General features: G+C 33.0%; 1 protein-coding gene across 18 annotated transcripts in view; it reads right to left on the bottom strand.

Moving 5' to 3' along the window:
- The window catches only part of LOC127707401 (uncharacterized), a 76,409-nt gene that overhangs the window by 12,414 nt on the left and 46,634 nt on the right, over positions 1–17,361 (bottom strand). For all 18 annotated transcript variants that reach the window (XM_052211881.1, XM_052211900.1, XM_052211908.1 and 15 more), the window contains 11 exons: positions 16,904–17,184; positions 15,762–15,940; positions 14,707–14,858; positions 13,279–13,368; positions 12,360–12,547; positions 7,558–7,723; positions 6,400–6,550; positions 2,407–2,544; positions 1,419–1,597; positions 668–731; positions 43–142 (listed from right to left, as the gene is read on the bottom strand). In XM_052211881.1, the coding sequence (XP_052067841.1) occupies positions 43–142; positions 668–731; positions 1,419–1,597; positions 2,407–2,544; positions 6,400–6,550; positions 7,558–7,723; positions 12,360–12,547; positions 13,279–13,368; positions 14,707–14,858; positions 15,762–15,940; positions 16,904–17,184 (1,688 nt within the window). The remainder of the gene's footprint in view (positions 1–42; positions 143–667; positions 732–1,418; positions 1,598–2,406; positions 2,545–6,399; positions 6,551–7,557; positions 7,724–12,359; positions 12,548–13,278; positions 13,369–14,706; positions 14,859–15,761; positions 15,941–16,903; positions 17,185–17,361) is intronic.

The following is a 17,361-nucleotide window of genomic DNA, read 5'->3' as shown; positions in this document are numbered from 1 at the left end:
CATTCCTGTTTCCATTCTCTATTCTAGTATATATAAACCTACCCATCAACAAGTCATAAACATTTTCGGCTAGATGTGTCTGAACTTCCACCATAATGTCCCTCTGTGCACTGTTTAACTGACCTCTCAACTGTTTTACTTCCTGTAAGAAATTATTCATCATGAATATGCATGTAATATTTACTGATGAATGCTAACCAACCAAAAGTTTTGGAAGAAAATCTTTATAGCACAATAAATGTATATTTTGAACAAGTGACTATTACAAATTTACTTTGATCACAGATACCTTGCTACTGTTTACAAATGTGTAGGTGTCATTAAGTCTAATGCTACACATTATTTTTATTTTTGATGATACTATATTTTAGTTTATCTGTGGTTTTTTCAGTGTTATTTATGTTTGTTTTAAAATCTTCTTTTTTTGGTGGAGTTTGCTGATTTTCCAAAAAAAATTCTTTTATTAAATATTTTCCCTTTGTATCCATGTATATGATAATATATATCAACTCCATACAAAAGAGCTGACTTGGAATGCGATTAGACTTCATTGAATCAAAGTTGTTTATCAGTGCAAATCACTGATACTTTTATAAAATGACTGGAACTTTATAAAATAAATTATGTGAGCAACATGTTAAAACAAAGTTTAAGATAACATAAATACCTGTTCTCTTTGGTACAAAAGCTGATGATGAACTCTTAAAAGGTTCTCATAATACATAGAGTAACTGAAATTAAAAAGAACTTTTATCTATCAAAACCACGAAAATATTAATGATAGCTTTTAATTAAGTTATTAATAGTATGTAAAGTGTTTATCACAAAGCGACATCAATTTCATATATCATTGTTACACAGGTAAAATTGGTCTTCTTCAAAATATAAAAAATAGAAACACTCTCCCTCCTTATCGTTATAGCTAGTGAACTGAACCGAGGAACTTGTTTTACTTTATATGATCGTTAACAGTATAGGGTCAAAGTGCTTATAACCAGTAATCTTACCTTAATCTTGTCTTTTATTCATTTTCATGTGAAACAAAACCCTTACCAAATTAAGCCTTAAAACTTTAACTGTAAATTAACTGGACCTCTACAGAAAAAAATATCTTTTTTTAAGAGTCTGCAGTTAAGCAGTATGTATCAAATATTTTTGCTGGATGGTAAATATGGTTATTTCTAAATTTAATGAAGCGTTGATGTTGGGTTGCTGCATCATTTTTATCTACACTGATACATCTCTTTATATTGATACAATTTAGCAATTCTATGTATGGTATCCAACATCAGTATATGAATAAACTCATCATAGATACCAGGATTAAAATTTTCTAAGCCAGAAGCGTGTTTCGTCTATAAAAGACTCATCAGTGATGATGTGAGGCCAAAAGAGTACAGAGTTGAAGAGCACTCTACCTTTCATAATTATGTCTCTCTCTAGTCATGACATTCCTGGCCAGTTCACTGAAACAGTTGTTTAAATGTTCTTTAGAGAATGTGATTTCATCATCATTTTCTTGACAATTGGCCATCAGCTGAGTGACAAAAGTATCGGCAATATGTGGTTTGGTCAATGTAAAGCTTTCCTTCATTACCTACAAAATACCAAAACTTATGTCTTCAAATTCTATTCAAAATTTCTTTTGTAAGTGATCAAGTTATATGATGATGACGGATGGATGGTTGTTTAATGTCCAGTGGCAAAATTTATACAAATTCAGGACTGAAAAATGTTACATTAAGCGACTGGATCCTGTTTTATACTAGACTGACATGCTAGTTAACAATGTATTAGTCCACAGGAAGATGGTACCCCCTTTGAACACATTATTATGACTCCAAGCCGACCAGTGTTTGCTCGTCCTCTTAATGCTGTGATTGACGGAGATGCAACATATACTAATTTCAAAGTCTTTGCTTTAAACCGACTGGGGATGAAATCCCACAATCTCCTTCACTCAATGTGAGTATACTGACACATTATCCCCGAGTTGGTTGATGATCAAGTAATATGTGTTTGTTTTGTTTTTTGAGGTAACTGTCATTTCAGCGTGCCATTTGTTGATTCCATGGTTTTTAACCTGAAAATTCAATATCCACGGAAGTATAAACTTTTATTTTCACGTTGTCTTTGTCATACATTGAATTTAAAAACAACAATTAGTTTTATAATATAAATAAAAATCATGTCATTTATCTTCTTCTTCTTTGGATCTTTACACCCTTTATAGGGAAACCATACTTTCGTATGTCGAACAAATCCACCACCAAAAATATAAAACATCATTAAAATTAAAAATCACAACTAAAGACATTATATACACTTTAGACATCGGGATTTTTTATGTGATCTTCCTAATCCCTTTAACAACGAATCATTTAAATCAATAAATCTTTCAATTACAGGCTTCTTCCACAGATCAGTAGCATTAACAGACTCCTCCCTTACTCTCTCAGCAATTGTCAAACTTAGTTCCTTAGCCAGTTTCTTCCTTAGTTCTGTTATCATGTTTACCTCGAGTAATTCCATTAGTCGTACAAGCTGTAATAATACATAAATATTATTAAACATTATTCCAAGTTAAAGCAATATACACATGCAGAAATATGTGTATGGTATATTTTATACTTAATTAGACGGCCATAATGTTTCCATTTTACCAAGCGTTATTTGCTGTCTGCATATTTCATTTATTAAGAAAACAATCAGCGACTCTTTTCACAAAAAATCTTACGATTAAAATTGATCGTAAGTTATACTGAAATGTGTATGACTTACGAGTATTTTTACTCTTAAGATTTTTTGTGAAAAGAGTCGCTGCACAGTAAATTGTGGTGGTAAACAAGAAGAAAAAATATATACAAACATGCATTTGAACATATTCATTACTCAATCACAATGTTATACATAATAACATGTCAAAATTCCAAATCCCTGAAATTGCTAACAATTTCTGAACTACTGAATTTCTTGTCTCAATATACAACTTAATATTTTGATTGATATCTATTTCAAAAATTATACTGGTGTGTAACATTTCATAAATAGAGTCAAAGAAATATTCTAACATGACGTTCTTCAAACGCTTTGAGTACACACCCGTGGTAAAATATGAATATATTGTTTGGGCTGCTCCGATCGTACTCCCGCGTCATATGCTTTTTTATGAATGAGCTACCCGACGTCATAGAACGATGACGTAAGAATATAAGCATTTTACGGGAAAATACACGCTTGTGAAACCAAAAATCATCACAACAAGGAAACGTAAACAAACGATGCTAAAATGTGTTATATAAGCCATTTTTTGTTTCCATATAAGATATATAAATACAATTATCATTTAGATTCATTCAAACCTATCTAAATATGTCATTGTAAATAGTTAAAGCATGCCATTTATTCAGTTTGCTTCGTTCTTTTACGTCAATTTAATAGTGCGTTTATTTATGGGAACGGCAAATAATGCCTTCACCTAGAGCGCTTTGATCCAAAAGAATTGCCGTATTTGTCCTATTAGAATCAAAATAATTCATGGGGGCTTGAATATATCGTGATTTTACTACGGGTTGTCCCTTTATGCCGATATTTTACCCCTCGCTATCGCTCAGGGTAAAATATTTGTCATAAAGGGCCAACCCGCGGTAAAATCACGATATATTCAAGCCCCCATGAATTATTTCTAAAGTAAGATTCTACCACCATTCAAAGTATATGGTTTTCTTCAAATTCTGGATTCTCATGTTTCATTTTTCATTAAAAAAAAATAACATTGCTGAATGTATGTTCATGTCCACTATATAAAACCTCAAGTACAGGGAAGTACAAAGAAAAAGTGGTGCTTGTTGTTGACATTACATTAAAATAAGTTCAAAAAGAGATTTCTCCAAATTGGCAAATTCAGTTTTGTCTTATTCCGCTTTTATTGTGATGCTGGGTTGAAGCATTCTATTGACTTTGACAAAATATGACACATTATTTTATTTATATTGATTTGATTTTTGATTTTTGGTGTTTTAACGCCACTTTTAAGCACCGCTTTTGGGCTATTTCGTGGCGGCCAGTTACCAACTTTTGGTAGGAAAACAGACAATCCTAGCTATATAGTCAATTAAGATTGGAGTCGAGTGCACCTGCATGAGCAGGGTTCGAACTCACAACCTCAGTGTTGACTGGCTAGTGATTACAGTAGTAACTACTTAGACCACTCGGCCACCGAGGCCCCCTTATTTATAATGAAGACATGTCACTAAAATCGACATAAGTATAGACGGGTTTATCTGTAATTGACCTAGAAAACATGGGCGCATCCATTAACATCTCACGTGACCGATCCGCCATTACAACCGTGAAAAATAACGCACGTGTATTGATCAAAACATTATCGATTTTCTGTTTTCATTTGTATTTCTTTCATTTTCTGATTTATTTTACTATGGATGCTGCCGAAAGTTATAAAAAACATGGAAGCATTTCTTGTGCAGTTAATAGTTGTACAAATAATCGTAAAAAACTTCAGGTGTGGAAAAAATCAATATGCGAATTACACAACGAGTTGCACAATGACTGCCCTCGTTTGATTCCAGGGGGAACCTCTTCAACCGTTTAAGAAATATTATGAATGACAGTGACGCCTTATTGTATATTTATGTAACTAAGTTTTCTTTACTTTAGTGGAATTACTACACAATTTAATTTTCAACTACGATATTGCAGATCAGCTGTTGCTCGATCCTACTGATGAGGATAATACTTAGTTTGATATTTGGTTATTTGGGACGGCGCTTTAATATTTCGAAAAGTAAGGCTTGTAAAATATTTTATTCCTGGCTTTATTTTCTTTATAAGACATATACAGTTACTTCTGTTGATTTGAACTTTCCTCAGTAGATTATTCTGTGCATGAATTCTAAAATTTTATACATTAGAAAAGATTTTTCAAAGGTCTAACTCTTGGTAATCAAATAGTTTACTAGAACCTACGAAAGCGTAGCTATACCGGTAATCCGACAACCTTAAATTCCGACACTTCAGTAGTCCGACGGTCCGATATACACCCCTAATGTTATATTGTAATACTGTATTTCACTGTATTATATACATCGGGGACTTATATAAGAGTTTAATACGGATTAGGGATGAAAATCTACGAGACCTCTGTTTTGGAGTGGTTGGGAGGGGAGTTGGCAAAACACTTAATGACGCTTCTAAAACATAACTCATCATCGCTTTGAATTTACATGTTGGAGTCTTTGGTGGTTTAATGGCATTCATTTATATTAAGCACGGGCTGGATCATGATGTTATATACTATACATACTATAGTAGTTGTATGTCGAGTAATTTTCTGTAAAAGAAATTGGAATCGAACACATAATAACTATAGGACATGGGCCGTGAAAGTTCAAAACTTCTTAAGCCCATATTCTAATCGCAAAGACATATCTACATATGGCCCAACGCATCGATAGCATATAGCGCAATTCATGCGGACACCAAAGTAATACGAAAATGTAACTCAGTTCTGATCAGCATTATACGTGAGTCAAGCAAAAATCACAAAACTCTCGTCTCTGTAGGACCGTATGATAAGTGGGTTGTTAATTTTTAGGACTGTCTCATTATAGGTCTGACCACAGAAATTTCTATGATTTGATAAAATTGCACCCTGGTTTTTCTGATATATCACATATTCGACCGGTCAAGACTATTTATTTTTTATTTATGTATGCGTTATAATTATTAATATTATGATTACCAAATGATTGTAATCGACATGTAACCTGGGATTAGTATTCGTATAAAATTTATTATGTCCCGCGTGTAACATATCAAATACAGCTATATTTTAAGGACACGACACCTGGCCTGCAATACACTTAGAATCCTTATCTAATTACTTTATTATTTATAGCACATATAATTTTGCCGAGGTCAAGTACGACTTCACATTCTTGTGTTTACATTTAATTATATGCGGTCAGGGCATATAGATCTATATCTTATATTTTTTCACGGTTGTAATGGCGATCGTACTACGACGACGCCTATGAGTCGCGTCACAAACTAAGGCAGATAATCGGAAAAACCTGTCTATACCAAATAACTGTCACTTGACCCACAGTACATAACAATTAAAAAAAAAAAATTTGGCTGAAAAAAAATATAATGACATAAACATTGTATTTCATGATAATGTATTTATAGAAAAGCTGTTTTCAGTGATGACTATGAACTATGAACAAGTCAATGAAAATGACTCTGGAAATAATCTATCATTTTTATTATGTATATAATTTAGATCATTTACTTTCATTGTTACTTTGTCTTGTACTAAATGTCTTTCAACTTTCTGAAGGAGAGGAAAACATCTACCATATCAACAGGAAGACCTACCTGCTTAGATCTGACTTCTATTTCTGATGCCCCTCTAGGCATGACTAGAGGTTCTGTGTCTAAAGCTATACCCTCGTACAGCTCACCCTGACCCAAACGTCTAGCAACATTCTGTAGAACTGGTAATAAGATATCAGTTTTGTATAGTTTACTGAAAAGATATAAAGAAAGATCATTTTGTTTCTATCACTCCATCATTTTCGTGTTAATCTGCAATTGTCAATGGTTTTGATAGGAGTTCTGGGTAAAATTCTATATGTACAGATCATATGGACCTGCTATCACAACAATACAGTTCAACAGTCTCTTCAATTATTTCTGCCATACTAGAAATGCAGATACTTGCTGAAGTCTGATGGATACCCTTACTAACTTGTTTTACTGTCAAGATTAATGACTGCTTAATGAAAAAAATATTCTGGTTAAGGACATCTTAGTAAAGACAAACCCTGCATTACACATCACCAACATGCAGAGTCAAATTTTTAACATACCAGGACACAAGTTGTCAGTGTTTGGGAAGACATATAACCCTATTTGCATGCACTATTCTGACTCCATGCTGACCATTCTTTGGTCTAACTCCTTATGACCATGTGCTTGGCAAAGAAGCAGCAAACAACAATTTGGTTTGACCTTGCTTGGAATAACACTTAAATCCTCCTTCACCTGATGTTAGGACCACAGATGGTATGACTCCCAAGAAATCATGCTTATGTATAGAAAGGGTATTCAAACCAATGTATCAGCTGACTATGTTATAACGGGGTTTCATTGGAGGGGTCTGATCCCGGATCCCACTTATTGTTCTGTCAGATTCCAGTATCCCGCTTATAATTGTAATGATAATGCTTGTAATTTCATGTGTCCAATCAGGCTTCGTTTCCCCTTTTCATACACAATAATTTTACTTTCACATGTCACGCTTACAAAAAATCGGCCAATCCCACGTCACGCTTAGACTCCAATGAGACCCACTTATAATGATGTTATTCTAATTTTGAAGATTTTCAACCTTGATATCTGAAACAGAATCCTTTTAATTTCTGTAAATCAACAACAAAACAAGAACAGTTATACATCTTGCAGTCTGAAAGATTTATGTTAGGAACTAAAAAATATACATAAAGTGTCTATCATTCTGTATTCCAACCTTACCAGACTTCTCTATGTAACATTGTGTTGTCTATCTGTTCTTTCTGGAACTTCCTCTTAGACCAGTCTGTTTTGATATATTCCAACCATTTCCACAGAATCAGGAAGAACTTCAATAATCTGTATGATTCTACAGGTTCTTGTGTTCTTGACAAACTCACTGGAACACCTGTGAAATATTATAATTAAATTTACAAGCACCACATTGTGTATCTGACGCATATCATTAGTTCAAAAACAGATGGATATGATCATATACCGCTGTATGATTGAAGAGCTTTTATTAAGGAAGTCAGTGTGTATTTTCTCCTAATTTAAATCTTTTTACATTGACTGGAGTTTTTACATATTTAGTCATATTAAGTAAGTGTATTGATTTCTACAATTATTTCTGTCATATGAGAATTGCATATTTGAATAATTTTCTTGTTTTTAAATTTAAAAAATGCCTGATCTTTTGTAAAAAGTTATTCTTTATTGGTTTTTTTCTGTAAATATTAGTAATTTTTCAGCAACCAGTTAAAGATATAAACTAACAAGTATTCAATATATGAGTGATTTAATTCACTTGACAAATCCATGTAACTTCCTTTCTATTTTCGTTTTATTTACAATTCATAGGGAGACTTAAGATACATCATGCACCATCCTATTGACGAACAGTCCATAGTCATTGTCATCAAGGAATACTTCATAAAATTTACTTCCCCATTCATATTGCTTTAATTTTTGTACTGAAAATGTGCATACTGTCTATGAATTATATTTCTTTAGTATTATCAGTTTAATATTTCATATTTAAACCTTGAGGATTGCAAAAGGAAATTAATAGAATTTCTGTTTAAAACTAGAAATAAACAATATAAAACCAGGAGAATGTACTTTATCATTTAAACATGTTGAATTATTTGATAGTATGTTCATTATACTGAGCAAATTAACAGCCTATGTCATGTCATAAGGAAGAAATAATAAACAGCTGCCCAATGAGCGCATGATACGCCCATCGCTTTTTCAATAGATATAAACCAGTCACCAAAGTTTCATGAAAACTGCTCAAAGCATTTTTGAGTAATTGTCGCAAAACTGGAAAATCCCCCTTTTTAGCTCACCTGGCCCAAAGGGCCAAGTGAGCTTTTCTCATCACTTGGCGTCCCTTGTCCGTCGTTGTCTGTCGTCCGTTAACTTTTACAAAAATCTTCTCCTCTGAAACTACTTGGCCAAATTTAACCAACTTGGCCACAATCATCATTGGGGTATCTAGTTTAAACAAGAGGCTCTCAAGAGCCTGTGTTGCTCACCTGTATTTACTGATGCTTTGGAAATCATGTAAAATAAGGTTAAAATCATAATTAATAGTATTAGATATTAGATATTATAATGATATCTAAGATAATAACAACTGCAAAATTTTTGTAAAATTACTAACTCAGGGGCAGCAACCCAACAACAGGTTGTCAGATTCGTCTGAAAATTTCAGGGCAGATAAATCTAAATCTGATGAACATTTTTGCCACCTGTCAGATTTGCTCTAAATGCTTTAGTTTCAGAGATATAAACCAAAAACTGCATTTTCCCCCTATGTTCTATTTTTTACCAAGTCAGCCATGATGGTTGGAAGGCGGGGTCATCGGACAAATTTTTTAAACTAGATATCCTAATAATGATTATTGCCAAGTATGGTTAAATTTGTCTTAGTAGTTTCAGAGAAGAAGATTTTTGTAAAAGATAACAAAAATTTACAAAAAATTGTTAAAAATTGACTATTAAGGGCAATAACTCCTAACGGGGTCGACTGACAATTTTGGTCATGACAACTTATTTGTAGATCTTACTTTGCTTAACATTATTGCTGTTTACAGTTTAACTCTATCTATAATAATATTCAAGATAATAACCAAAAACGGCAAAATTTCCTTAAAATTACCAATTCAGGGTCATCAACCCAACAGCAGGTTGTCAGATTTGTCTGAAAATTTCAGGGCAGATAGATCTTGACTTGATAATCAGTTTTACCCTTGTCAGATTTACTCTAAATGCTTTGGTTTCAGAGATATAAGCCAAAATCTACATTTTACCCCTATGTTCTATTTTTAGCCATGGCGGCCATCTTGGTTGGTTGGCTGGGTCATCGGACACATTTTTAAACTAGATACCCTAATGATGATTGTGGCCAAGTTTGGTTAAATTTGGCCCAGTGGTTTCAGAGGAGAAGATTTTTGTAAAAGTTAACAGACGACGCCGGACGACGACGACGACGGAAGACGGATGACGGACGCAAAGTGATGAGAAAAGCTCACTTGGCCCTTCGGGCAGGTGAGCTAAAAAAGTGTGCGGTGACCCGGCCAACCAACCAAGATGGCCACCATGGCTAAAAATAGAACATAGGGGTAAAATATAGATTTTGGCTTATATCTCTGAAACCAAAGCATTTAGAACAAATCTGACATTGGGTAAAATTGTTTATCAGGTCAAGATCTATCTGCCCTGAAATTTTCAGATGAATCGGACAACCCGTTGTTGGGTTGCTGCCCCTGAATTGGTAATTTTAAGGAAATTTGGCAGTTTTTGGTTATTATCTTGAATATTATTATAGATAGAGATAAACTGTAAACAGCAATAATGTTCAGCAAAGTAAGATCTACAAATAAGTCAAGTGGCCAAAATGGTCAATTGACCCCTTAAGGAGTTATTGCCCTTTATAGTCAATTTTTAACCATTTTTCGTAAATTTTTGTAATCTTTTACAAAAATCTTCTCCTTTGAAACTACTCTGACAAATTTAACCAAACTTGTCCACAATCATCATTAGGGTATCTAATTTAAAAAATGTGTCCGATGACCTCGCCCGCGAACCAAGATGGCCGACATGGCTAAACTAGAGGCTCTAAAGAGCCTGTGTTGCTCACCTTGGTCTATGTGCATATTAAACAAAGGACACAGATGGATTCATGACAAAATTGTGTTTTGGTGATTCGTGATGTGTTTGTAGATCTTACTTTACTGAACATTCTTGCTGCTTACAATTATCTCTATCTATAATGAACTTGGCCAAGTAGTTACAGTGGAAAATATTTTGTAAAAATTTACAAAAATTTACAAAATTTATGAAAATTGTAAAAAATTGACTATAAAGGGCAACAACTCCTTAAGGGGTCAATTGACAAATTTGGTCATGTTGGCTTATTTGTAGATCTTGCTTTGCTGTACATTATTGCTGTTCACAGTTTATCTCTATCTATAATAATATTCAAGATAATAACCAAAAGCTGCAAAATTTTCTTAAAATTTCCAATTCAGGGGCAGCAACCCAACAATGTGTTGCCTGATTGGTCTGAAAATTTATGGGCAGATAGATCTTGACCTGATGAACAATTTTATCCTCATCAGATTTGCTCTAAATGCTTTGGTTTCAGAGATATGAGCCAAAAACTGCATTTTACCCTATGTTCTATTTTTTAGCCATGTCGGCCATCTTGGTTCGCGGGCAGGGTCATCGGACACATTTTTAAACTAGATACCCTAATGATGATTGTGGACAAGTTTGGTTAAATTTTTCTTAGTAGATTCAGAGGAGAAAATTTTGGTAAAAGATTACAAAAATTTACGAAAAATGGTTAAAAATTGACTATAAAGGGCAATAACTCCTTAAGGGGTCAACTGACCATTTTAGTCAAGTTGACTTATTTGTAGATCTTACTTTGCTGAACATTATTGCTGTTTACAGTTTATCTCTATCTATAATAATATTCAAGTTAATAACCAAAAACGGCAAAATTTCCTTAAAATTACCAATTCAGGGGCAGCAAGTAAATTTTTGTAAATTTTTACAAAATATTTTCCACTGTAACTACTGGGCCAAGTTCATTATAGATAGAGATAATAGTAAGGAGCAAGAATTTCAGTAAAGTAAGATCTGCAAACACATCACCATCACCAAAACACAATTTTGTCATGAATCCATCTGTGTCCTTTGTTTAATATGCACATAGACCAAGGTGAGCGACACAGGCTCTTTAGAGCCTCTAGTTTAATGAATAAAACCCCGTAACTCAGAAACGTAAAATCGAAAATTTATAAAAATTGAAAGAGAGTTACAACAATAGACATAAACAATTCACCAAAGTTTCATGAAAACTGTTCAAAGCATTTTTGAGTTATTGTCCGAAAACTGGAAAATCCCCCTTTATTAATGAATAAAACTCCATAACTTGGAAACGTAAAATCTAAAATTCACAAAAATCCAAAGGGAGCTCACATCAATAGATATAAACATTTCACCAAAGTTTCATGAAAACTGTTCCAAGCATTTTTGAGTTATTGTTCGAACACTGGAAAATCCCCCTTTATTAATGAATAAAACCCCATAACTCGGAAACTTAAAATCCAAAATTTATAAAAATCAAAGGGAGCTCACGTCAATAGATATAAAGAATTCACCAAAGTTTCATGCAAATTGGTTAAAGCGTTTTTGAGTTATTGTCCGACATTTTGACAACGGTATACCATAGTACGTCCTGTAAACGGGCGTATAAAAAATATAAATGCTAAAGTTCCATCCAACAAAATGGCAAGCAGAAAGAGGAACTTTGCTTATTCAGGGTATGAGGCACTTTCCATACTATTTTGATTAAAAATTAAATAACTTGGCATTTTTTCAAGATCAGAGGTTAATAAATTCTAATAGTTCATACTTCAGTCAGTGTAAATTTCAGGTTATCCTCATTTTACAAGTTTGAAAAGTATGTTTTAACTTACAAAAAATGATTCCAAAACTATATAGTAACTGAATAATGTAAAACATACTTATTCTAGATAAATTATTAGCTGGAGTATGAACATCTACTCGACTAGCTGCCCTAGACGGTCCTCTGGATCCCTTTACTGATTCTGGTTCATCCTGATCACCGGTCAAAGAAATTTCCTGGTGACCTGTCTGAAGAACATCTTCCATCAACAAGGTAACACCAAGAATTTCTCCATTTGCTACATGTCTAAAAGCAAAGAATGGTAAAATTAAAACAGAACTAGAAACTTCAACAAGGTTTCATGCACACTTTGCAACTGTTCATAAACTGACTGAAAACTTGTGATCTGTACCAATAATGATAAACTACATTCATCAGAGGTTGGTTACTTCATCAGATATAACTTTGAAACAAGACCACCTTAGGATGGTTCAGCATAAGTTCAGATCAAAGGGCAGTTTGCTACATCACAGAAGATATTTGAGTGTATTATCCAATGAAGAGAGATGATTTGACCGATCGAAAAAAATGTGGAAATTGCTGTACCAATTATTGTTCATAATACAAAAATTATTATGGACATATCTAGCTTAACAGTAGCATAAATTTGTTAAAATCGCAATACGATCATCTCACCATGAAACTACCATGCTATTTGATTGACAGCATCAGTAAAATAATATTTGAAACAAGGCAGACTAGGGATGATTCAGACCCAGGTTTATATTGGTACTGTGGCTTCACAATAGATATTAACATCTGAAAATCAGGTACACAAAGGGATAGCAAAAGTACAAATGGTTGTTGTTGACTGCATTCTTCACACTTTTTTCTGCTCATATTGGTTTGTTGTATGTCATATATGTCTCTATGTAAATTATCCATAAAAAATGTTTCAAAGTGAGGGACTGATGTTTATTTAACATCAAAAAAGACAAATCTTTTAAGAAAGATTGGCCAGCTAATTTGTATTATACCTGTCAACTTCATTTAGTCCTGCCAGACATAGTTGTATGTAGTATTCTATTTTGTAACAAGGCCAATGCAGCAAAGGAAATGGACCATTTCTGTAAAAGATAAACACGGTAACATGGTTAGTGAAGCAATGTAAACAGACCATATATGTAGTGAAGCAATGTAATCAGACCATATATGTAATGAAGCAATGTAAACAGACCATATATGTAGTGAAGCAATGTAAACAGACCATATATGTAGTGAAGCAATGTAAACAGACCATATATGTAGTGAAGCAATGTAAACAGACCATATATGCAATCCTGTAACAAATAAACAAGTTAGTGAAGCAATGTAAACAGGTCATTCCTGAAAAAGATAGACAAAGATAGGGTACTAACAAGATTGCTATCCTGTTGCAAAATTCTCTTTGTTTTAAAATACAATGTAAGTTTCAATTCAATTAAGTATTGAAACTTTCACAGTATATCTTTTTGCAACAATAGGCCAAAAAATTGTCAAATTCCCATATCTCAAGCTAAAATTATCAAACAAAAATGTGATAAAGTATGGTCAACCACAATTCCTACCAAGTATGAAAACTTTTGAGCATTAAGCCACAAAGAAGTAGCATTCACATAGAACAACTATGCTACAATAGGCCAAACATGGTAAAGGTCCCATAACTCATGCAATTTTTTAAAATCAAAACAGTGGTTTAATATGGTCAACTTTATGTGATGATATTCAATCCTACCAAATATGAAATGAAAACTTTCAGACGTTTTGACTTACAAAACTAGGGTTCACAAGTTGCTATGTCAAAATCAGCTAAAAAAATAACCAAAGTTCAATATCTCAAAAAAAATTGTCAAACCAAAATTGCAGAATTGAATGGTTAACTACAACTGCTGACAAACAATCTTTCAAAGTATGTAAGCTTTATTGCTATCAATCTAAGAGAAGTAGCTTTCAGAATTTTTCATTATGGTACAATAAGCAAAAATTGGTCAAAGTTCCATAGCTTATGCAAAAATTGTGACATCAAAATGATGGTATACTATGATCAACTCCAAATTTTGACAAACAATCCTACTAAATATCAAACCTTTCAGGCAATTCGTCTCAAAGGAGAGGAGTAGCTTTCATTGAATGTTATAGGCAATGAATGAGGACTTCCTATATGTACCTCATATTTGGGCTCACACTGCCTAAGGATCATGGTAAGACAAACCCTCTTTTTAATCTGACAGGTAGAAGTGCTTATTTGCTTGCTGTGCTAGAATGTTCGCTTCTGGCAACATATCTATTTCACCATTTGTAATATCTTATTTAATTCATATTATATTGTTGGGTACAAATCCAAACTGCTTTATTCTAACACTAAGTTATACAGATTTCATGAATAAAGTTGGTTACCATGGTTCTGATACAGATAGATAACTTACCTGCCACAAAATGATCTCCATGGATACCATGCTTTAGCTTTAATATCTCTAGGTTCAAGTGGTTCTGGGACAGATAGATGACAATTGAAAATAGAAGGTCTTTGGACATTACTCAAGTGAGGGAGTGCATGGTATACATTATCCTGAATGGACTGAAATAAATAATTTAATAAGTGCATTAATTTAAATTATTATAAAAAGATTTATTTATACATATGTATTATAAAGCTGTGCTCCCTCTCTGAAAGGCAGAATTTTGTATACTAGTAAAATACATCCTAATTTTCTACTAGACTTGTATGTATGAGAATTTGTTAACATGCTCTCTCTCTGAAAGGCAGAATTTTGTATACAAGTAAAATACATCCTAATTTTCTACTAGACTTGTATTTATTAGAATTTGTTAACAGTCCTCATACAAATGTTACCTTTAAAGTTTTATTTGATCTGTTCTGACAAGAATTCTTTTCTTTTTGTATTTACAATACTTGATATGATTTTGGTTTTGTGAAAACAGCATAAAAAGGAAGGGTTTCACAAACAGTTATGATATAATTAACTTTTGAATTTATCACATGTTTTAATTAACAGGGAAACAAACAGGGGTATAAATATTCCTGGGCTGATATTGTGCTATTGGCATGAGATTACAAACCTCACAAACTGTAATCAAGTGTTTAAAAGAAAATTCATATGGGATATCACCCCCTTGAGATATTTGAATCATTTCCTTCAAAATGATCAACTCATTCTCCCAGATGACGATCCAAAATCATCCAATATAAATCATAAAATCTGTCCAGGAAGTAAAACCTACACAAAGGCTAAAAAAAATCTGGTATTTATGTTTGACGCCACAACCTTATAACTGTTACTTATGATGACACCCTGTTAAGTGTGAACGAGTTTATATAGACTGATTTTTGGAATATACCTAGGAATTTCATGTTTGATATTCCCTGTTCTTCTGTTTACAATAAAATTTGCAATATCAAAATAGAATAATTCTTGACAGAATGTGTTTGCCATATGATAGTAAAAGGGGAGATAATTACCTTCATGGCAGTAATATTTCCTGTGGACAAGAATGTATTGATCATACAGTGTCTTATGGCAGTATCTAATTCCAGGAACATGACATCCCTCCTCAAAGATAGAAATTCTCCCACTGTTACAGGATCTGTAGGACCTGATAGAAAACTTATCTGCTCCTTTAATTCTCTCAAATCAGCACCTGACAGCAAATACAATCCAAATGTTATTCAAGATTATTATACTTTCTGTAAGAATTTTCTTTGATCATTAAAATTCTTATCATTGAGTTAAAATGATTTATTTAGGGAAAAGCCTTCCATTGGATGATAGTCAGTACAAATGTTGTTAATAGCATAGGTTTCACCTGTCAATCAATAGTATATTCACGTAAGTAGGCAGGGCCTTTCACAATAGTCAGTATCGCTGCTGTTAATAGTAAGCATTCTACCAGTCAATCAAGTGTTTGTTCATGTGAGAAGACTGAGCTTAGCGCAATAGTTATCTGCATCTTTAAAGCGCTTTAAGTAGGAATACTTGCATGACAACTGGAAGTAAAATTTATCCATTGTTTTCTGCTTGAAATAAAAATACGGAATGAAGCCTTTTGAGAATTTAGGATTTTTTCTCAGGTTCTTGCTATAGTCATGGATATATATATTGAGATTATTTTTACTGGTTTGTTTAAAATTGACATTTCAATAATAAGAATCATGTTATATTTAAAATTGACAATTCAAAAATGAAATTTCTGTGAGGGTTTGCTGTTTCAAACCTTGCCTACTATTTTTCGTATAATCAATGCTATACACAACATTATTTTATAAATAGAATGCAACATTATAGCACTTTCAATGTTAATATCCTGCATAAATTAATTTACTTGATAAGGATAATAATTTTAAAACATTGTTTCTTTTTTTTTAAACATCAAAAATCTTTAAAATGTCTAGTACATAATTATATTCTATTGGTTATATGTGTTGTATGGTTGCTGTCTTGTTGTTGTATGTTCCACATTTCTGCCTTTAAAAAATGAATAATAAAATAGATTCATTAAACTCCCCTTCTAGTTTCATATCACAGAAATCATTTCCCTGGTATTATCTTTATTTGTGGGTGTGGGAGAGAGGGGATGCTATAAAATGAATTGTTTGATCCTTACCAACTCCTTCCATCCCTCCCCAATCAGCTGAAACAAACTCCATCTTCCTCGATCCTAATCTGGCATGAGAACTTCCTAGTCGTGCATGAGCACATAAATAATGCAACATGTCATGCATGGCTGACACAATGACCAAAGAGTGTGACAGAGCTCTTGTACACTGTGAATCGTCCAGTTTTTTATACATGACTAGAGCTTCCAAATGATAGGGAATGAAAAATACATTCAATACATGCTTGCCATCCGTTGTGAGTAACTGTGCTGGTCGCTTCTTGTTAGTTCTACCAAAATAAACATAAATAAAACTAATTTCATTTCAATTTCATTTATTTTAACTTTCATATGCAACATTAACTCCTTATTAATGGAATTTCAAACTAAACAATTCACTGATTAATTGTTGTTAGCTACATAGCAAGTGGAAAAAGTTCCATGCATATCAACGAAAATTATCCTTT

The sequence above is a fragment of the Mytilus californianus genome, unplaced genomic scaffold (genome assembly GCF_021869535.1).
Source record: "Mytilus californianus isolate M0D057914Y unplaced genomic scaffold, xbMytCali1.0.p SCAF_1, whole genome shotgun sequence".
NCBI classification, from domain to species: domain Eukaryota; kingdom Metazoa; phylum Mollusca; class Bivalvia; order Mytilida; family Mytilidae; genus Mytilus; species Mytilus californianus.
This window is presented reverse-complemented; position numbering and strand designations above follow the sequence as displayed.